The sequence below is a fragment of the Oncorhynchus keta genome, chromosome 35 (genome assembly GCF_023373465.1).
Source record: "Oncorhynchus keta strain PuntledgeMale-10-30-2019 chromosome 35, Oket_V2, whole genome shotgun sequence".
Lineage (NCBI taxonomy): Eukaryota > Metazoa > Chordata > Actinopteri > Salmoniformes > Salmonidae > Oncorhynchus > Oncorhynchus keta.
Genome location: NC_068455.1, coordinates 22,377,778 through 22,400,147, shown reverse-complemented (window position 1 = coordinate 22,400,147; position 22,370 = coordinate 22,377,778). Strand labels below are relative to the sequence as shown.

At 44.3% G+C, this 22,370-nt stretch overlaps 1 protein-coding gene across 10 annotated transcripts in view; it reads left to right on the top strand.

Annotated features, from left to right (window-relative positions):
* The window catches only part of LOC118368142 (ral GTPase-activating protein subunit alpha-1-like), a 119,857-nt gene that overhangs the window by 54,970 nt on the left and 42,517 nt on the right, over positions 1 to 22,370 (top strand). For 7 of the 10 annotated variants that reach the window (XM_052496687.1, XM_035751953.2, XM_035751961.2 and 4 more), the window contains 10 exons: positions 430 to 488; positions 1,058 to 1,166; positions 2,045 to 2,155; positions 2,260 to 2,328; positions 2,542 to 2,676; positions 3,287 to 3,470; positions 7,930 to 8,917; positions 16,687 to 16,758; positions 16,886 to 17,009; positions 18,091 to 18,246. In XM_052496687.1, coding sequence (XP_052352647.1) covers positions 430 to 488; positions 1,058 to 1,166; positions 2,045 to 2,155; positions 2,260 to 2,328; positions 2,542 to 2,676; positions 3,287 to 3,470; positions 7,930 to 8,917; positions 16,687 to 16,758; positions 16,886 to 17,009; positions 18,091 to 18,246 — 2,007 coding nt within the window. Of the gene's footprint in view, positions 1 to 429; positions 489 to 1,057; positions 1,167 to 2,044; positions 2,156 to 2,259; positions 2,329 to 2,541; positions 2,677 to 3,286; positions 3,471 to 7,929; positions 8,918 to 9,483; positions 9,628 to 16,686; positions 16,759 to 16,885; positions 17,010 to 18,090; positions 18,247 to 21,483; positions 21,607 to 22,370 lie in introns of those variants that run through there. The other 3 variants (XM_052496688.1, XM_052496693.1, XR_008092897.1) reach the window with 3 other exon arrangements.

Genomic DNA, 22,370 nt, shown 5'->3' with positions numbered 1-22,370 from the left:
CCCAATGACCTTTTAATTTCTTCCCCCTGTGGTACTGAGGGAGCAGTAGTGCTAGGTTATCTAACTCTCTAGTGGGTCATCAGCTATGTCACAATAGCCCATTCACAGGATCTTGTTGTTATTGTGCCGCATGTTGTTGATTGCTGGTTAAAGAGATAATTTCATGCATGAGTGTTCCAGATTTGGACAGAGAATTTCACAATATGGCATTTGATAGCCTGGGTCTGGCTGTGAATGACAAAACACCGGTTGATTCAGCCAGTTGGGAGTCTGTTTTGTGTGTGTGCGCGGGGGTGTGTGTGTGTTTTAGCAGCACACCTGTTGTTCAATGGAGAATAAAACAGGCTGATGGGTGCATTAATCTCTCAATCAGTTAATTATTGATTGATTGATTGATCATTTATTGATAGACCCTGTCCTTCGTTTCAGGAACACATCATCAAACACATCCTGAGTTCAGCCATAGATGAGCCTTCAGCCCCAGCCAGGTATGAAGACCAAACAACCAACCAACCAACCAACCATCCCCACCAATTAACCACCCACCCCACCAACCAACCACCCCCACCAACAAACCACAACCACCCATCCCCACAAACCAAACAACCAAATGGTACCCTATTCCCGACATAGTGCACTACTTCTGACCAGCGCCCTGTATAGAGAATAAGGTACCATAAAGGACACAATCTTTGCCTGTACCTGACTGGAGGAAGACATCTGCCAAGTAGAAGATTATTGTAAGAAAAATGAGGCGAGGGAATGGGGAGGAGGGTGTCACTGTATGGGCTCTGGTGACTAATATAAGCTGGTTATGCTGTCGCCTTCCCTGTATATTGTCCCTGTTAGTCTCATTCAATATCACACTGACATTGGTGTTGTTAGTTGATTATGCATTTATGTATGTGTATTTGTGTTTATTGGTTACCAACTGTGACTCAAAATAGTAAAGCTATTTATAATGGGCTAATGTGTGTCATTTGTGTGTCCGTTAAATAAAAAACAGCCCAATGGAAAATGAACAGGAGTTGTGTTATGTTGTGTTTGGCCCTGTCAGGTGTGTGGCCCTGTGCAGTCTGGGTATCTGGCTGTGTGAGGAGTTGGTCCACGGCACCCAGCATCCTCAGATCAAAGAAGCCCTCAATGTCATCTGTGTCACTCTAAAGGTAACTAGCTATATATGATATAGTAATATGCCACTATGCCATTAACAATGTCTACACTGTATTTCTGATCAATTTGATGTTATTTAAAAAATGTGCTTTTCTTTAAAAAACAAGGACATTCCTAAGTGACCCCAAACCTTTGAACGGTAGTGTATATGTGATCCCTGGGAATGGGAATTGAACCCACAACCCTGGTGTTATTGAGTCATCTGCCATGCACAGTGATTAGAATTTTGAAATGTGTTGCCTTGCCTTCATCACTTGCCATGGGAATTGTACTGTAGCAGTCCCTGGTTAGCAGTAGCACAGAAGCAGTATCTCCCAGTATTTAGCCCTGGTCTGTGTGTTGTTGACTGGCACAGTTACAGCAGTGTCAGTCTGCTTGGAGTGGGAGAAAGATGTTCTGCACTGAGTTGCCAGAAGAAGCTTACAGACAGTACCGGCTGGTTTGGTCTGGCCCACCACACACAACTCCAACCCAGCTAAATCTGGCCTGACTGTCAACATTTTGGCCTCTGTGTGCTCTCCATTCTGCTCAGACAGAAGGCGAAGGCTAATCCCATGAAGAATACATCCAACACCCACCTCAAGGAATTGTTATTTTTCAGTCTTCTGAAATAAGGGTGCTTGTCAACTGACCCCCCCCAATCTTTAACTCCTCTCCATATTGTTATCCAATCAAATGGGATGGCTGGTGATCCGGACCATTGTTTTGTGTGTGCCTTGGCCCTGGCCTGCTGCTCTGGAAAGCACTCTGCACTCTTCCTGAGGCAGGGTCACAGTGAGAGGAGGGAGGGAGGAGGAGGTGGTGGGTCGTCTCCCTGAGCCCCTTACACTTTTCTCAATTGCGTGCGTGTTTGTGTCTCTTTGTTTTTCAGTTTCCAAATAAAACTGTCGCGCTGGTGGCCTCCGACATTCTGCACTTGCTCATAAACTATGTCGATGACCTTCATAAATTCCCCCTCGACACTCCAAAGAAAATAGTTGAGGTAAATTGGCATGTCCATTTTAATAATGACGTATGTCAACTCTTCTTGGAGTTTTTCAAGAGTATCCTTTTGGAATGACAGTGACATATTAACTCTTGTTTCAGATCCTCATAGCGACTATCACTCACCTGCTTCCCACTACAGAATCCTCGCCTCATGAACTGGACAAGAGGGTATGTCACTTCTCCTCATACACATCTCTCCTAGTCACATGGAGAGTTGGTGATAATATATGATCACAACTGTTGCTTTTCAATTTACAGTATACCAGCCTGACATGTTTCTTGCAGAAGCTCAATGAAGAAAATGTTCCTCATCATAATACAGTATTTTGTTCTCTGCTTTATTTATGAAATCAAACTGTGTTTTTGCTTTCCTATCCCTAGTTGGTGGTGTCTCTGCTGTTGTGCCTGCTGGACTGGGTGATGGCTCTGCCTCCTAAAACTTTGCTGCAGCCTGTCCAAACCCTCAGCCCCGACAAGGAGAAGCCAGACAAGTCTGTCCTCAGCTGTATCTACAAGGTATGCCCAGTAGAACCCTTGCCCATACTTTTGTAGTAGTAGTAGCTTTGTGAATAGTAGCTTTATGTAGTAGCTTTGTGAATTGATATACTTCAAGACAGTATTTGATGCCGACATATCCGTCTTTACTTTGCTTAGTATTGACCAAAGCATTCAGTGGTGTGTGGAACCTGACCCATGGAGTAGCACTTATTTTGTGTTTAGTGTTCTTTCATTTCCTAATGGAGTTCAGGACTGGGGGGGCTCCTTCCTAATGCATGCTACAGCTGGCACTGAGCACACCCAGACTCACTCACTCCCTCAGTTGTCAGCACTCAATCACAGCATCCTCTTTTCCCATTTACCACCCTTTCTCTCTCTCTCTCCACGGAAACGCACTGTGACGGGATCAGCAGATCATTCAATTACTTATTTCCGATAAGGATTCCACCTCTCAAGTTTCTTTCTCTCTTTCTATTTTCTCTCTCTCCTTTCTCTCTCTGTCTCTCTCTCTCTCTCATTCTTTTGCGCTCTCTCATTTTATTTCTCTCTATAGAAAACTACAGTCATGTGAAATAGTGCAGTAGTGTTCATTGATTGTTTTCTTGGTTCTCCCTCTTCTCCCCCTCAGGTGCTGCATGGCTGTGTGTATGGGGCCCAGAACTTCAACAGCCCTAGGTATTTCCCCATGAACCTGTCAGACTTGACCAGTCCTGACTACGACCCCTTCCTGCTGCTGGAGAGTCTGAAGGAACCAGAGCCCCTCCACTCCCCTGACTCAGAACGCTCCTCCAAACTACAGCCTGTCACTGAGGGTAAGAACATAACTCCCTCTTCTCCTCCTCTTCCTCTGTCTTAATCTCTACCTCACCCCTACTCTGATTCCTTCTCCTATGGACTGGATGTGATGTGAATGCAGCTAGGCTCCTATGTGTCCTGTGTTAGATTCAGAGCAGCAGGGGACACCTGCAGCTTTTTCCAGCATGGGATAATGACTAATCTTTGGAGCACTTTGTGAGGCATGCTTCTTTCCTTAGCAACTAACTCCCCTTTTCCCTCCGGTCCTCGATCTATCAATTTATTTGTTCATTTCATTCCTTTCCTTTTCTTTTGGGGTATCGGAGTAAAGATGGAGGGAGGGAGAGATTTAACCTTAATTTACATAGGTTTGTCTCATTGAGATAAAAAATGCTTTTGCCTTAAAGGCCCCCCTAGATTTTATTGGAGAGAGAGTGAGAGAGAAACCTGTCCTCCTGTCCTGTCAATAGTCACATTCCTTTTCCCTGTAATGGCTCTCTCAGGGTTTATGTAGCTCTGTGGGGCTGTAATTATGCTTATTGGAAAGAGATGGTTGGTAAAACACTGAGTGTCATGGCATCAGATTGTTCTCTGCGTGGTGCCACCCAGAAATGTAAAAAGAGTCTCCATTGGAATCATTGAGGTATCTAGTGTTGTAACTGGTGTCTGGCATTGTTGTTACTGGTGTCTGGCGTTGTTGTAACTGGTGTCTGGCGTTGTTGTAACTGGTGTCTGGCGTTGTTGTAACTGGTGTCTGGCGTTGTTGTTACTGGTGTCTGGCGTTGTTGTTACTGGTGTCTGGCGTTGTTGTAACTGGTGTCTGGCGTTGTTGTAACTGGTGTCTGGCGTTGTTGTAACTGGTGTCTGGCGTTGTTGTTACTGGTGTCTGGTGTTGTAACTGGTGTCTGGTGTTGTAACTGGTGTCTGGCGTTGTTATTACTGGTGTCTGGCGTTGTTGTTACTGGTGTCTGGTGTTGTAACTGGTGTCTGGCATTGTTGTTACTGGTGTCTGGCGTTGTTGTAACTGGTGTCTGGCGTTGTTGTTACTGGTGTCTGGTGTTGTAACTGGTGTCTGGCATTGTTGTTACTGGTGTCTGGCATTGTTGTAACTGGTGTCTGGCGTTGTTGTTACTGGTGTCTGGTGTTGTAACTGGTGTCTGGCGTTGTTGTTACTGGTGTCTGGTGCTTTTGTAACTGGTGTCTGGCGTTGTTGTAACTGGTGTCTGGCGTTGTTGTTACTGGTGTCTGGCGTTGTTGTTACTGGTGTCTGGTGTTGTTGTAACTGGTGTCTGGCGTTGTTGTTACTGGTGTCTGGCGCTGTTGTAACTGGTGTCTGGCGTTGTTGTAACTGGTGTCTGGCGTTGTTGTAACTGGTGGTGTCTGGCGTTGTTGTAACTGGTGTCTGGCGTTGTTGTAACTGGTGTCTGGCGTTGTTGTAACTGGTGTGTTGTTGTTACTGGTGTCTGGCGTTGTTGTTACTGGTGTCTGGCGTTGTTGTAACTGGTGTCTGGCGTTGTTGTTACTGGTGTCTGGCGTTGTTGTTACTGGTGTCTGGCGTTGTTGTTACTGGTGTCTGGCGTTGTTGTTACTGGTGTCTTGCGTTGTTGTTACTGGTGTCTGGCGTTGTTGTTACTGGTGTCTGGCGTTGTTGTTACTGGTGTCTGGCGTTGTTGTAACTGGTGTTTGGCGTTGTTATTACTGGTGTCTGGCGTTGTTGTTACTGGTGTCTGGCGTTGTTGTTACTGGTGTCTGGCGTTGTTGTTACTGGTGTCTGGCGTTGTTGTTACTGGTGTCTGGCGTTGTTGTTACTGGTGTCTGGCGTTGTTGTTACTGGTGTCTGTTATTACTGGTGTCTGGCGTTGTTGTTACTGGTGTCTGGTGTCTGTTGTTATTACTGGTGTCTGGCGTTGTTGTTACTGGTGTCTGGCGTTGTTATTACTGGTGTCTGGCGTTGTTATTACTGGTGTCTGGCGTTGTTGTTACTGGTGTCTGGCGTTGTTGTTACTGGTGTCTGGCGTTGTTGTTACTGGTGTCTGGCGTTGTTGTTACTGGTGTCTGGCGTTGTTATTACTGGTGTCTGGCGTTGTTGTTACTGGTGTCTGGCGTTGTTGTAACTGGTGTTTGGAGTTGTTATTACTGGTGTCTGGCGTTGTTGTTACTGGTGTCTGGCGTTGTTATTACTGGTGTCTGGCTTTGTTGTAACTGGTGTCTGGCGTTGTTGTTACTGGTTTCTGGCGTTGTTGTTACTGGTGTCTGGCGTTGTTGTTACTGGTGTCTTGCGTTGTTGTTACTGGTGTCTGGCGTTGTTGTTACTGGTGTCTGGCGTTGTTGTTACTGGTGTCTGGCGTTGTTGTTACTGGTGTCTGGCGTTGTTGTAACTGGTGTCTGGCATTGTTGTAACTGGTGTCTGGCGTTGTTGTAACTGGTGTCTGGCGTTGTTTTTACTGGTGTTTGGCGTTGTTGTTACTGGTGTCTGGCGTTGTTGTTACTGGTGTCTGGTGTTGTAACTGGTGTCTGGCGTTGTTGTAACTGGTGTCTGGCGTTGTTGTAACTGGTGTCTGGCGTTGTTGTAACTGGTGTCTGCCGTTGTTGTTACTGGTGTCTGGCTATGTTGTAACTGGTGTCTGGAATTGTTGTTACTGGTGTCTGGTGTTGTTGTAACTGGTGTCTGGCGTTGTTGTAACTGGTGTCTGGCGTTGTTGTAACTGGTGTCTGGCGTTGTTTTTACTGGTCTTTGGCGTTGTTGTTACTGGTGTCTGGCGTTGTTATTACTGATGTCTGGTGTTGTAACTGGTGTCTGGCGTTGTTGTAACTGGTGTCTGCCGTTGTTGTTACTGGTGTCTGGCGTTGTTGTAACTGGTGTCTGCCGTTGTTGTTACTGGTGTCTGGCGTTGTTGTAACTGGTGTCTGGCGTTGTTGTAACTGGTGTCTGGCGTTGTTGTAACTGGTGTCTGGCGTTGTTGTAACTGGTGTCTGGCGTTGGTGTGTAACTGGTGTCTGGTTGTTGTAACTGGTGTTGTAACTGATGTCTGGTGTTGTTGTTACTGGTGTCTGGCGTTGTTGTAACTGGTGTCTGGCATTGTTGTAACTGGTGTCTGGCGTTGTTGTAACTGGTGTCTGGCGTTGTTTTTGTCTGGTGTTTGGCGTTGTTGTTACTGGTGTCTGGCGTTGTTGTTACTGGTGTCTGGTGTTGTAGCTGGTGTCTGGCGTTGTTGTAACTGGTGTCTGGCGTTGTTGTAACTGGTGTCTGGTGTCGTTGTTGTAACTGGTGTCTGCCGTTGTTGTTACTGGTGTCTGGCTATGTTGTAACTGGTGTCTGGAATTGTTGTTACTGGTGTCTGGTGTTGTTGTAACTGGTGTCTGGCGTTGTTGTAACTGGTGTCTGGCGTTGTTGTAACTGGTGTCTGGCGTTGTTTTTACTGGTCTTTGGCGTTGTTGTTACTGGTGTCTGGCGTTGTTATTACTGATGTCTGGTGTTGTAACTGGTGTCTGGCGTTGTTGTAACTGGTGTCTGCCGTTGTTGTTACTGGTGTCTGGCGTTGTTGTTACTGGTGTCTGGCGTTGTTGTTACTGGTGTCTGGCGTTGTTGTTACTGGTGTCTGGCGTTGTTGTAACTGGTGTCTGGCGTTGTTGTAACTGGTGTCTGGCGTTGTTGTAACTGGTGTCTGGCGTTGTTGTTACTGGTGTCTGGCGTTGTTGTTACTGGTGTCTGGCGTTGTTGTTACTGGTGTCTGGCGTTGTTGTAACTGGTGTCTGGCGTTGTTGTAACTGGTGTCTGGCGTTGTTGTAACTGGTGTCTGGCGTTGTTGTAACTGGTGTCTGGCGTTGTTTTTACTGGTCTTTGGCGTTGTTGTTACTGGTGTCTGGCGTTGTTATTACTGATGTCTGGTGTTGTAACTGGTGTCTGGCGTTGTTGTAACTGGTGTCTGCCGTTGTTGTTACTGGTGTCTGGCGTTGTTGTAACTGGTGTCTGGCGTTGTTGTTACTGGTGTCTGGCGTTGTTGTAACTGGTGTCTGGCGTTGTTGTTACTGGTGTCTGGCGTTGTTGTTACTGGTGTCTGGCGTTGTTGTAACTGGTGTCTGGCGTTGTTGTAACTGGTGTCTGGCGTTGTTGTAACTGGTGTCTGGCGTTGTTGTAACTGGTGTCTGGCGTTGTTGTTACTGGTGTCTGGTGCTGTTGTTACTGGTATCTAGCATTTTACTTTTGATTGGCTAGATTCCCTCATCCCTTTACCCTCTGTTGGAGGGTAACACTAGAAATACCTGGTCCCACTGGGTTGAGCTGATACCCACATGTTATCTACTGACTGACTGGCTGGCTGACTTTTTCTATCTTTTCTCCTGTTTATTGGAACTGGTCTTGAGAAATGCTGCACTGTCAACATTAAATAGTGTCCATTATATCCCCTTGTTCTTGTTTTAGAGCTCTTCATCTCTTTATCTCCTTATTATTTATCTCTTCCTCTCCCCCTGTAGTGCGGAGCCGTATCCAGCACGGTCTGATCTCCATCGCTGCCAGGACAGTCATCACCCACCTGGTCAACCACCTTGGGCACTACCCCATGTCTGGAGGCCCTGCTACCCTGACCAGTCAGGTGTGTGAGAACATGGACAACCCCTACAGCGATAGCCCTGACCTGGCCCCAGAGCTCTTTGATGGGCCAAACCTACAGTTCTTTGTCCTGAATGGCACCACCCTCCTATCCTGTCTGCAGGTCCGTGCTGAGGACGGTGTGCCTGGTGGAGGAATGTCTGCAGGCCTCACCACCACCAGTGCCTGTGTGAGGGTTATCGTCCGAGACATCTCCGGAAAACACTCGTGGGATTCGGCTGTGCTGTACGGGCCTCCTCACTGTGGTGTTCCCAATCAGCCCCTGCACCTCTACAGTAACACACCAACAGAGAGAATGACTACAGAGGGGGAGAAGAACTGGGTTGGAGACCCTATAGAGAAGGAAGAAGAGGAGAGGGAAGAGGGGGCAGCACCAGAGGAGGAGGTGGTGGTGTTGGTGCTGGGAGAGGAGGAGCAGGGGGAGGCTGTGGAGGAGGAAGGAGAGGAAGAAAAGGAGAAAGTGGAAGGTGTGTTGGAGCTCATGGCCCCGCAAGCTAAGCGTGTGTGTCGTGAGGCGGTCCCGTCCTGGAACTCCCTGCGAGAAGAAGATGCTCTAGATGAGATGCTGCAGTACCTGGGTTACTCCAGCCCTGAGTGCCTTCAGCGTGCCGGAGGCCCCCTTAACATCCCCGCCCCATCCCCTGTCTGCGTGTCGGAGAAGCAGGAGAACGACGTGATCAACGCCATCCTGAAGCAGTGTGCAGAGGAGAGGGACTTTGCGGTGCACAGGGGGAATGGGCTGAACATGAGAGCTGTGGAGCAAGGGGAGCCAGGGCCTCAGAGGCCTCAGTCAGCCTTCTACTACTGCAGGCTGCTACTCAACATCCTGGGCATGAACTCCTGGGAGAAGAGGTGAGAGAGACACACCACACCACAAACCAGGGTCCTGTTCAGTGGGGCACACAACAGGAGAAAACCTTTTGAAACTGGGAGGTACAGTGCCTTCAGAAAGTATTCATACCTATTGACTTAATCCATATTTTGTTGCGTTACAGCCTAACTTCAAAATGGATTAAATAGATGTTATTCTCACCCATCTAAACACAATACCTCATAATGCCTTAGTGAAAACATGTTTTTAGAAATGTTTGCACATTTATTGAAAATGAAATGCAGAAATATCACATTTACATACTGTAAGTATTCACACCACTGAGTCAATACAAGTCAGAATCAACTTTTGCAGCGATTACAGCTGTGAGTTTTTCTGGGTAAGTCTAAGAGCTGTCCACCCCTGGATTGTGCAACATTTGCCCATTATTGTTTTCAAAATTCTTCAAGTTCTGTCAAGTTGGTTGTCGATCATTGCCATATATTTTCAAGACGATTTTTAATTCAATACTGTAACTAGGCCACTCAGGAACATTGAATCTAGTCTTGATAAGCAACTCCAGTGTATATTTGGCCTTGCATTTTAGGTTATTGTTCTGCTGGAAGGTGATTCTGTCTCCCAGTGTCTGTTGGAAAGCAGACTGTCCTTAAAAAACTCCTTGGTCCTTGCCGATGACGAGCATACCCATAACATGATGCATCCACCACAATGCTTGAAAATATGAAGAGAGGTACTTTGTGATGTGTTTTATTAGATTGCCTGGTTAAACATAAAGCTTTGTATTCAGGACATTTTTTTACAGTTTTACTTTAGTGCCTTAATGCAAACAGGATGCATGTTTAGGAATATATATATGCTGTACAGGCTTCCTTCTTTTTACTCTGTCATTTAGGTTAGTAATGTGGAGTAACTATAATGTTGTTGATCCATCCTCAGTTTTCTCCTATCGCAGCCATTAAACTCTGTAACTGTTTTAAAGTTACTATTGCCTCATGGTGAAATCCCTGAGCGGTTTCCTTCCTCTCCAGCAACTGAGTTAGGAAGGACACATGTATACAGTGCATTCGGAAAGTTTTCAGACCCCTTCCCCTTTTCCACATTTTGATACGTTGCAGCCTTATTCTAAAATGGATTAAATAAATAAAAATCTATCTACACACAATACCCCATAATGACTATGCGAAAACAGGTTTTTAGAAATATTTGCAAAAATATTTTAAATAAAAAACAGAAATTCAATATTTACAAAAGTATTCAGACCCTCTGCTATGAGACTCGAAATTAAGCTCAGGTGCATCCTGTTTCTATTGATCACCCTTGACGTTTCTACAACTTGATTGGAGTCCACCTGTGGTAAATTAAATTGATTGATCCAGAGGCTAAATAAACGCACCCCTATTTAGGCGAGGTGCTGGCTTGTGGAGTAGAACACTTCAAAAATTAAGGAGAGCCACACACTCTAGGAGCTCCGATGCAGTAATTGAATTGCTGCTAAAGGTGCTTCAACAAAGTACTAGGTAAAGGGTCTGAATACTTATGTAAATATAAATACACGTGGTATTGTGTGTAGATTGATCGGGGGGACATTTTATCAATTTTAGAATAAGGCTGTAACTGTGGAAAAAGGCAAGGGGTCTGAATACTTTCCGAATGCACTGAATCTTTGTAGTCACTGGGTGTATTGATTTTATAAAAATATAAAAAAATCACCTTTATTTAACCAGATAGGCTAGTTTTGGAGTTAGAGCTACAGGATGCAAATTTCTGCCTGAAGAAGCTGCCCTTGGCTTTCCTGACTGACTGCGTGTGTTGGTTCCTGATTTCCCTGAACAGTTGCATATCGCGGGGACTATTCGATGCTATTGCAGTCCGCCACAGGATGTTTTTGTGCTGGTCGAGGACAGTCAGGTCTGGAATGAACCAAGGGCTATATCTGCTCTTAGTTCTGCATTTTTTGAACGGAGCATGCTTATCTAAAATGGTGAGGAAGTTACTTTTAAAGAATGACCAGGCATCCTCAACTGACGGGATGAGGTCAATATCCTTCCAGGATACCCGGGCCAGGTCGACTAGAAAGGCCTGCTCGCAGAAGTGTTTTAGGGAGCGTTTGACAGTGATGAGGGGTGGTCGTTTGACTGCGGATCCATAGAGGATACAGGCAATGAGGCAGTGATCGCTGAGATCCTGGTTGAAGACAGCGGAGGTATATTTGGAGGGCCAGTTGGTCTGGATGACGTCTATGAGGGTGCCCTTGTTTACAGATTTAGGGTTGTACCTGGTGGGTTCCTTGATGATTTGTGTGAGATTGAGGGCATCTAGCTTAGATTGTAGGACTGCCGGGGTGTTAATCATATCCCAGTTTAGGTCACCTAACAGAACAAACTCTGAAGCTAGATGGGGGGCGATCAATTCACAAATGGTGTCCAGGGCACAGCTGGGAGCTGAGGGGGGTCGGTAGCAGGCGGCAACAGTGAGAGACTTATTTCTGGAGAGAGTAATCTTTTTAATTAGTAGTTCGAACTGTTTGAGTATGGACCTGGAAAGTATGACATTACTTTGCAGGCTATCTCTGCAGTAGACTGCAACTCCTCCCCCTTTGGCAGTTCTATCTTGACGGAAAATTTTATAGTTGGGTATGGAAATCTCCGAATTTTTGGTGGCTTTCTTAAGCCAAGAGTCAGACACGGCAAGGACATCAGGGTTAGCAGAGTGTGTTAAAGCAGTGAGTAAAACAAACGTAGGGAGGAGGCTTCTGATGTTGACATGCATGAAACCAAGGCTTTTTCGATCACAGAAGTCAACGAATGAGGGTGGCTGCGGACATGCAGTGCCTGGGTTTACCTCCACATCACCCGCGGAACAGAGGAGGAGTAGTATGAGGGTGCGGCTAAAGGCTATCAAAACTGGTAGCCTAGAGCGTTGGGGACAAAGAATAAAAGGTGCAGATTTCTGGGCATGGTACAATATATTCAGGGCATAGTGCGCAGACAGGGGTATGGTGGGGTGCGGGTACAGCGGAGGTAAGCCCAGGCACTGGGTGATGATAAGAGAGGTTGTATCTCTGGACATGCTGGTTATAATGGGTGAGGTCACTGCAAGTGTGGGAGGTGGGACAAAGGAGGTATCAGAGGTATGAAGAGTGTAACTTGGGGCTCCATTGTAAACTAAAACAATGATAACTAACCTGAACAACAGTATACAAGGGATATTGACATTTGAGAGAGACATACAGCGAGGCATACAGTAATCGCAAGTGTTGATTGGGAGAGCTAGCTAAAACAACAAGTGAGACAACAACAGCTAATCAGCTAGCACAACAACAGCAGGTAAAATGGCGTTGACTAGGTAGAGAGGGTCGGATTAACTACACACAGAGCCTGAGTGCGGCTGGGGCCGACAGGTAAAAACATAAACAAACAGAATGGAGTACCGTGATTAATGGACAGTCCAGCAGGCATCAGCTATGTAGCCAAGTGATCACAGTGTCCAGCAGGCATCAGCTATGTAGCCAAGTTTACAGCAAGGATCCGGTGGAGTATTGGGCTCTAGCCGTGTATGAGTGGGGTTCGGGTGAACAGCTGAGTAGGCCGGGAGGTGGGCCTCAGGGATAGCTTCGGTACTGGGTGCAAGCTAGCTGTGAAGATCAGAAGTAGTGGTCCAGGGATTACGGCAGGAATCTGGCGTTGTTGTGGAGAGACAGTTATCCAGGATAAAAAAATACTGTCTGGCTGTGCAAAAGGTAAACGCCGCTAGCAGTGGCTAACAATTATTAAATAGCTTGTAGCTAGTTAGCTGGTTAGCTTCTGGGGGTTCTTCAATGTGTTCTAAAAATTAAAAATAATAGCGATTCCGTATCACATTGGGTGAGGCAGGTTACCGGAAGGTATAATCGAATTAAAAATCTAAAAGAGATTGAAAATAAGTATGGGTCCGGTGAGTGGTTGGGCTGTAATTAATAACTTCACTCTGCTCAAAGTGATATTCAATGTCTGCTTTTTAAGAATGTTATCCATCTACCAATATGTACCCCTTTTTGCGAGGCATTGAAAAACCTGGTCTTTGTGTGGTTTGAAATTCACTGCTCGACTGAGGGACCTTACAGATAATTGTATGTGCGGGGTACAGAGATGAGGTAGGGATTTAAAAAAAAATCATGGTTCACACTATTATTGCACACAGTGAGCAAAAACATAATTCTACTTTGACATTATGGTGTATTGTGTGTAGGCCAGTGACACAAAATCTCAATTGAATCCATTTTAGATTCAGGATGTAAAACAACAAAATGTGGAAAAAGTAGAGGGGGTTGAATATTTTCTGAAGGCACTGTATTACCCAAACTTGTTCAATTTGAAAAGCCCTTTTTCAGTTTGGAAAAGCTTTATTACGGTGTGCCCAACTGAACATGACCAACATCATAGTTGATTCAAAGTTGTTATGGCAAAATAGCTTTATTCTGCAGGTAGCCTATTGTTTACAGAACTGGCACATTTGGAGAGATCCAGTAAACTCTTGTAGAAAATGGGTATGTGATGATGGAACTTGTTCTAGGTGCTGTGCTATATTCAGATGGGGGTGGAAAAAATGCACCATGTGTCACTGCTACCGCCAGCCTTGTTTGTCTCTCAGCCCGTCACTGAGATTTAGTATAGTCAGATTAGAGTAGCTTGTCCATCCGGATCTCTTTCTCTCTCTCTCTCTCTCTCTCTCTCTTTCTTTCTCTCTCGCTCACTTACTCACATGGTCATCTCATCCACCTCATTATCACCACACTTCACATATATTACTTTACATAGATCCATTTCCTGAAGCAGCTATTTCTGATGGCTTTTTTCATTGATGTCTTTGAAGTATTATCTATTGTATTACTAGAGATGGAGGCTGGATCTTTAATGAGGAGAACTAATTGGGCTAAATGGAAATGGCGCGTCACATTGAGCCCTAATGGCTGTGTTTATCAGCGAACACATCCATCTATCCAGGAGCAATGATGGACATAAAAATAGCCCCTTCCATTAATTTCTCCCATTCGTTACTCTTTCACAAAATATATCTTTAACAGATGTATGTATATGAAGGTCATCTTATCAGTAGAATGGAGGGATAGGGACTAGAACATTAATTTATACTGAACAAAAATATAAACATAACATGTAAAGTGTTGGTCCCATGTTTCATGAGCTGAAATAAAAGATCCAGGAAATGTTCCATACGCACAAACAGCTTAACTCTCACATTTTGTGCACAAATTTGTTTACATTAGTGAGCATTTCTCCTTTGCCAGGATAATCCATCCACCTGACAGCATAATCATTATACAGGTGCACCTTGTGCTGGGAACAATAAGGCCACTCTAAAATGTGCAGTTTGTCACACAACACAATGACACAGCTGTCTGAAGTTTTGAGGAAGCGTGCAATTGGCATGAATTTAATGTTAATTTCTCTACCATAAGCCACCTCCAACGTCGCTTTAGAGAATTTGGTAGTATGTCCAACCGGCCTCAACCTCAGACCTCGTGTATGGTGTCATGTGGGCGAGCGGTTTGCTGAATGTCAACAGAGTGCCCCATGGTGGTGGCGGGGTTGTGGTGTGGGCAGGCATAAGCTACGGACATCGAACACAATTTCATTTTATCAAGGGCAATTTGATTGCACAGAGATACTGTGACGAGATCGTGAGGCCCATTGTGTTGCCAATCATCTACCGCCATCACCTCGTGTTTCAGCGTGATAATGCATGTCCCCATGTCACAAGGACCTGTACACAATTCCTGGAAGCTGAAAATGTTCTTCCATGGCCTGCATACTCTCCAAACATGTCACCAGTTGAGCATGTTTGGGATGCTCTGGATCAACGTGTACGACAGAGCGTGTTCCAGTTCCCACCAATTTCCAGCAACTTCGCACCCCCATTGAAGTGGAGTGGTACAACATTCTACAGCCCACAGTCAACAGACTGATCAGCCTTATGCGAATGAGATGTGACGCTCTGCATGAGGCAGTTTGGTGGTCATACCAGATACAGACTTTTTTTAAAGGTATCTGTGACCAACATATGCATATCTGTATTCCCAGTCATGTGAAATCCATAGATTAGGGTCTAATAAATGTATTTCAGTTGACTGATTTTCTTATTTGAACTGGAACTCAGTCAAATCTTTGAAAATGTTGCATGTTGTGTTTATATTTGTGTTCAGTATATTAGCCTATTCACATCATGCAAAGAGAGAATAAAAGGACACACAAACTCAGAGAGACTTTTCAGAGCCCTGCAACTGTAGTGATTGCAGAATTACGGAATCCTGGAGGGACTGAAAATTTAAAATATACCAAACATTTCACATTTTCAGTCCCTCCAGGATTCTGTAATTCTGCGATCCCAGGGCATGCACATTTGACCAATCACCGCGATATTTCCGCATAAAACTGTCAAATCATCACAATTTTGTTGCATAAAACTGACCCATCATCACAGCACAAAGCGAGGGCTTGCCATTTCAACCAATCACTTTATATTATGGTTCATTCAAGCCTCAGGTCAACAAATGTCTTCCCTCTTCAGCACCAGATTTTTACAAAATCATCTCATATTGTCATGCAAAATGTCAGAATTGCCGCAGCAAAATCAAGCATTTTTGTGGCCAAATGTTATAAAAATGTATTCCTGCGAAACCCTGGATGGACTGCATTTGACATTTTTAAGCAATTTAGCAGATGGTCTTATACAGAGCGACTAACCATTTGTGCTTTCATCTTAAGATAGCTCGGTGACACAACCACATCACAGTCGTAGTAAGTACATTTTTCCTCAATTACTGAGGGAGCAGAAAGGAGTCAGGAGGAGATAGCCTTTAATGAGCCATTGTCCTGCTCGCGCTTTCTTTTTCTCTTTATTTCTCTCTCGCTCGCTCTCCTTCTGGCATTCATACCGCGGTGCGTGGGCGAGCGAGTGTGCTGTTCCTGATTGCCTCCTTTGAAATGGCTCACTTTCAATGGAAATAATTAAGACCGTTACATTGTAACAAGCTAATAAATAGGCCCATACTCAAATGGTGAGAGGGAGGAGGAAAAACACCACGAAACAGTATTTTTTTTAAAGTAGTCGTGGCTTTTACATGAGCCGTCATTGTTAAACCCCCTCTGTTCGAACTTGACCGGGCCTAAGCAGCTAATGTTCAAACTCCAGATTGGGGGAAATAAGGCAACGTTTTAACGCGTGTTGTTACACCGGGGTGGTAACTAAGATCTAAGTGTATTGATTTCTCAGGATCTCGAGCTGTCCATCGCTTGCTATAAAGTTGCAGTGTATTCGTGTTTTTAGCTAAATACTGTGATGAGGATTTTGTATTTATTTCCCAGAATTCCTGCCACCACTTCTTTGGCTGTGGTTTGACTCGATTGGTCTGATGTTCCAGGAAATGCTGTGACAAAAACAAAGAGTAGGCCAATTTGACATGTGGGCCTGCTAATGATGGAGAGGTAGTCTGCGGCAGGCAGAGGGAGAAGTCTGAGGGCTACTTAGTGAAAATCTGTGCAGTATAGACCTAATCACCTGATCATGGTCTGCCTATAGGGAGTGAGGACAGGCCTGGCTAATGTTGTTGTGAATAGAATAAAAGTTATACTTTATTGTCCATTCTCAGTGTCTTATTGCTGTCAAGCTTCCGAATACTTTAGAATCTTTTCCAAGACATCACTGTGTTGTAAATAGATTCTACATAGCCTACAGATTCTATGTCACAATTCTTTATGCCAATGGCTTATACACTTGTTGTTCTCTGTTATAGGGGCAACTTCCATCTCCTGAAGAAGAACGAGAAGCTGCTTAGAGAGCTTAAGAACCTCGACTCCAGGCAGTGGTATGTTAGTGGGTCTTCTTCCTCAGAATGTTTTACTTTTAGGGAACAACAAAAATGTTTCCCTATGTTTCTTATATATTTTTTCTTGTTCCTTATCTTTTCTCTCATTTGCCATCTTTTCCTGTAGTCGAGAGACGCACAAAATAGCCGTGTTTTACGTGGCAGAGGGGCAGGAGGACAAGCACTCTATCCTGTGTAATACCAGGGGGAGTCAGGCCTATGAGGACTTTGTCTCTGGGCTGGGCTGGGAGGTAAGACAGACCCCTCTCTCTCCATTACAACCTTTCAGCATCTCTGTACACCGAGTGCACAAAACATTAGGAACACCTTCCTAATATTGAGTTGCACCCCCTTCAATTCGTCGGGTCATGGACTCTACAAGGCCTTTCACAGGGACACTGGCCCATGTTGACTCCAATGCTTCCCACAGTTGTGTCAAGTTAGCTGGATGTCCTTTGGGTGGTGGACCATTCTTTATACAGGAAACTGTTGAGTGTGAAAAACTCAGCAGTGTTGCAGTTCTTGACATGAACCGGTGCACCTGGCACCTACAGTGTTTTCTCCTGTAAAAGTTGCATCATACTGGAGCCCACCTTGCGGGCTACCTCAGAATTCTATGGCACGTTATTTAATTGTCAACCATTAATGCTAGTCCTCTGGTGGTCAAACTAGCACTAACATCTAGGAGAAGCATTTGACAGTCTGCAATATTGGCTGTACTAGAGAATTTAAAACCTTTTTTGTAAGAACATAGTATATGGGATTGATTTTAAGAAATGTCGCTTAATTACTTTGATTAATATTATGATGTTTCTATTCCAAGAACAAAGAAACCCTCAGTAGTTATTAGTGTTTCCGTTAGGAAAATATGGCGCTGTACAACGTGACCAGTCGGGAGTAGGCTACAGTACTAAGAGCATAACATTTCCACACCCTAATTGTAGTCTAACCAATACCCAAATGGAGATTCAGTGAAAATAGAAATCTCATTGATTTATCAAGACCAGTCCCCATGCTTGTCTCAGAGCAGTGCTGTCTTTTCCCCCTTCCACTTGCCTCTTCCATTCATTTTGAAAGAGTATTTTCCAGTAAGCATAATCAGTGCTACCCTTGCGCTGTTCTGGAGCACTTTAGCAAGAAGTGGGGCAATCAAAGTGTGGGGGTTTCGTTGTTTTTTTTTCAATATTCATTAGTGAGTTATTGTCGAGTTATATTACCATTGAGTTATATTTTTCTGTGCCTGATTTAGAACACTGAAAACACTTTGATTGCCCCACTTCTTGCTTTAGTGTATCTTATGGAAGTTTGATGATCTGTTTTCCTTTATTCCAGGTGAACTTGACCAGTCACTGTGGCTTTATGGGAGGTCTTCAGCGGAACAAGAGCACTGGTCTGACCACGCCTTACTTTGCCACCTCCACCGTTGAGGTCATGTTCCACGTCTCCACGCGGATGCCCCCAGACTCAGACGACTCACTCACCAAAAAGGTCTGTTATGGTGTTCTATGAATGGCAGTTGGTGTCTGTGTGAAAAAGATCATGTCTGATTGCAACCCTGTTACGAACTTTTATTGAGATGCACACACTAGGGCTGCGGTCCAAACACTCACCCTCATCCACTTACCCTCATCTTATGCAATTGGGAGAATCCCTTCATCATTTTGAAGGGTGGTCCAAATGATTAGCCAAGCAAGGGAAGTTTGCAACGTAAGCCCTCGTTTTTAGTCTCCCCAAAATTCAATTCATGACGATTGTAAGAAAAGTCTGCGAAAACGTAAAAACAACATCAATGGAGAAGTCAACATACAAGTGTAAGTAACAACGAATGCAAATAAGTTAGAAATTGTGCTACTAATGCACATGATGGTAGAAACACGTCTCGTAAAAAGTAAAAAAGTTCAATATATTTTGGAAATTGTAGAAAAATATTTTTCTCCTCCAAAAGTTCCAGCTAGGCAGGCTAACATTCGTTAGCAAATTAATTCGCTAGCTATCATACATTAGGCAAATATTAAGAATGATATATTTAATATAAGTAGACATAATTCTCATAATTGACTGTAGCGCATATAAAGTATATATATATATATATCTATATCAGCTACCTCAGGCTGAAAACACAATCATTGCGGGATGAACGAGTGCCGATTTTCCGGCCAAGGGCGGTCCATTTAAAAATCATTTCTTCCTCCCTCGCTCCTTGCCCTGCAAGTGTATACTCATCAGACGCCATGATACGTCATCAGAAATGTCCACTTAATTTGAGGGCTGAGGGGATAGGGTGTGTATTTTAAGTGTTTGGACCGCAGCCATGTCTGTCTGTGTCCCTCTCACTCCCTTTCATCCAGTCAGCAGGGGGTGGGTTATTATGTGTTGCCTTTTTAGATGCTCTCACTACTCCCCTGCAGAGATAGAGACCCGATGTCTTCTCTCTCTCACACCACTCTGTAGTGATTCTCTGTATCCCCCAACTCATACAATGCGGAACAAAAACACCCTGACCTTTCTGTTCAGTCCACTACTAAACCATTATATGTCGAGCTCTCTCAGATGGGTCACATTTCTACCTGCAGAGAGCTGTTTTTGTGTGGACTTGAGCCCCCCAGAGAAACATGACATGTTTAGCTAATGTAGACGAGAGGAGCTTCAATCTCCCTCCAGCTACCAGGGCAATGGGTTGCTACAGAAGACGAGAGGAACTTCCATCTCCTTCCAGCTACAGTGGCAATGAGGGAGAAAATATATTCTCACCTTAAATGGTTCCCTTTATTCCTCTCAATAAGCCCTTTCTTCTTCTATCTCTTCTTTATCTCTCTCACCTCATTCTGCCTCTGTACTTTTTCCCTTTGGAACATGCTAGCATCTCTCTCTCTCATTCCCTTTGGAACATGCTAGCATCTCTCTCTCATTCCCTTTGGAACATGCTAGCATCTCTCTCTCTCATTCCCTTTGGAACATGCTAGCATCTCTCTCTCTCTCATTCCCTTTGGAACATGCTAGCATCTCTCTCTCTCTCATTCCCTTTGGAACATGCTAGCATCTCTCTCTCATTCCCTTTGGAACATGCTAGCATCTCTCTCTCTCATTCCCTTTGGAACATGCTAGCATCTCTCTCTCATTCCCTTTGGAACATGCTAGCATCTCTCTCTCTCATTCCCTTTGGAACATGCTAGCATCTCTCTCTCTCATTCCCTTTGGAACATGCTAGCATCTCTCTCTCATTCCCTTTGGAACATGCTAGCATCTCTCTCTCATTCCCTTTGGAACATGCTAGCATCTCTCTCTCTCTTTCCCTTTGGGACATGCTAGCATTTCTCTTTTTCTCTTTCCCCTACCTCTCTCTGTCACTCTTAACCTAAAATAGACATCACCTCTCCCTTGTTTTTCTCCTCTTCTACAAATATCTGTTTGTCTTGGTATTATTTTTCAGCAGGCAGAAATGTAATTAGAGAACAGAGGGCATTAGCTGTAATGAGTTTGGCTGTGAGGCCGGGGTGGCCGATGATACAGAGGGCCTGTAGCTATAGATCGCCGCGGCGATGCAGAATGAACAATGAAGTATCATTAGAGCTGTCCCCTCACATCCCCTGGCATACGTCTTCAACAGGGGCGATACACACACACACAGCCGGATGCTAAGGATGCTAAGGTGCTGCTAATACTAATAACATACTCATTAATGAATGCATACAGACAGGAGGGGAATATTGAAAAAGCTGGTTGTGCATGTGTGATGGCCAATAATACACACACAGTTTCTTAGTAGGCCAATGGCCGCAGTAGTCATTTCGTTGTAACGTTAGTGTAGTAGAGGGGGGTATTGTGATGTGTAGTTGTCTCATCCAGGATCTCTATGGACCCACCTAGCTATCTGAAGATGAATGCATTAACTGTAAGTCGCTCTGGATAAGAGCACCTGCTAAATGATACAAATGTAAATGTACCAGAGAAACATTGTGGTGTCGAATGACCAGTAATAAGCAGACAGATCATTAGCTGTGAGTTTTAATTTTCTTCCCCTTGTTCTGCAGTGGCATGGGTGAGGAGGCTAGAGAGAGGAGAAGGGGTGTCTTTTATCGCAGTCTGATTTGAGGGGTTTAACTTCTTGGATATAGGGGGCGCTCTTTTAATTTATGGATTAAAAAAACGTTCCCATTTTAAACAAGATATTTTGTCACGAAAAGATGCTCGACTATGCATATAATTGACAGCTTTGGAAAGAAAACACTCTTGACGTTTCCAAAACTGCAAAGATATTATCTGTGAGTGCCACAGAACTGATGCTACAGGCGAAACCAAGATGAAACTTCAAACAGGAAATGAGCAAAAAAAATTGAGGCAATGTTTTCCATTGTCTCCTTATATGGCTGTGAATGCGCCCTGAACGAGCCTACACGTTCTGCCGTTTCCCCAAGGTGTCTGCAGCATTGTGACGTGTTTGTAGGCATATCATTGGAAGATTGGCCATAAGAGACTACATTTACCAGGTGTCCCCCCGGTGTCCTTTGTCGAAATTGGTGCGTAATCTTCAGCTGCTCGCATTCAGCCATGTGATTCAGAGGAGAGAGGAGACTTCCACGAACGATATATCATCGAAGAGATATTTGAAAAACACCTTGAGGATTGATTCTAAACAACGTTTACCATGTTTCAGTCGATATTATGGAGTTAATTTGGAAAAAAGTTTGGCGTTTTGATGACTGAATTTTTTATTTTTTTTGGTAGCCAAACGTGACGAACAAAACGGAGCGATTTCTCCTACACAAAGAATATTTCAGGAAAAACTGAACATTTGCTATCTAACTGAGAGTCTCCTCATTGAAAACATCAGAAGTTCTTCAAAGGTAAATGATTTTATTTGAATTATTTTCTTGTTTTTGTGAAAATGTTGCCCGCTGAATGCTAACGCTAAATGCTACGCTAGCTATCAATACTGTTACACAAATGCTTGTTTTGCTATAGTTGAAAAGCATATTTTGAAAATCTGAGATGACAGTGTTGTTAACAAAAGGTGCAATATATGGTAAAAAAATACAGTATATACGTAATATATTAGTAATGTAAGGTATGTAAACATTATTAAAGTGACATTGTTTAAAGGGACTCATGATCCATTTGTTAAAGTGGCTAGTGATTGGGTCTCCATGTAGGCAGCAGCCTCTGGGTTAGTGATGGCTGTTTAGCAGTCTGGTGGCCTTGAGATAGAAGGTGTTCTTCAGTCTATCGGTCCCAGCTTTGATGCACCTGTACTGACCTCGCCTTCTGGTTGGTAGCGGTGTGAACAGGCAGTGGCTCGGGTGGTTGTTGTCTTTGATTGATTGAAAGCAAAAAAGGTCAATCAAATGTATTTATAAAGCCCTTCTTATAATCAGCTGATGTCACAAAGTGCTGTACAGAAATTCAGCCTAAAACCCCAAACAGCAAGCAATGCAGGTGTAGAAGCACCTTTCCTGTGACATCGGGTGCTATAGGTGTCATGGAGGGCAGGTAGTTTGCCCCCGGTGATGCATTGTGCAGACTGCACCACCCTCCGGAGAGCCTTGCAGTTGAGGGTGGTGCAGTTGCCGTACCAGGCTGACAGTTGCCGACAGGATGCTCTCAATTGTGCATCT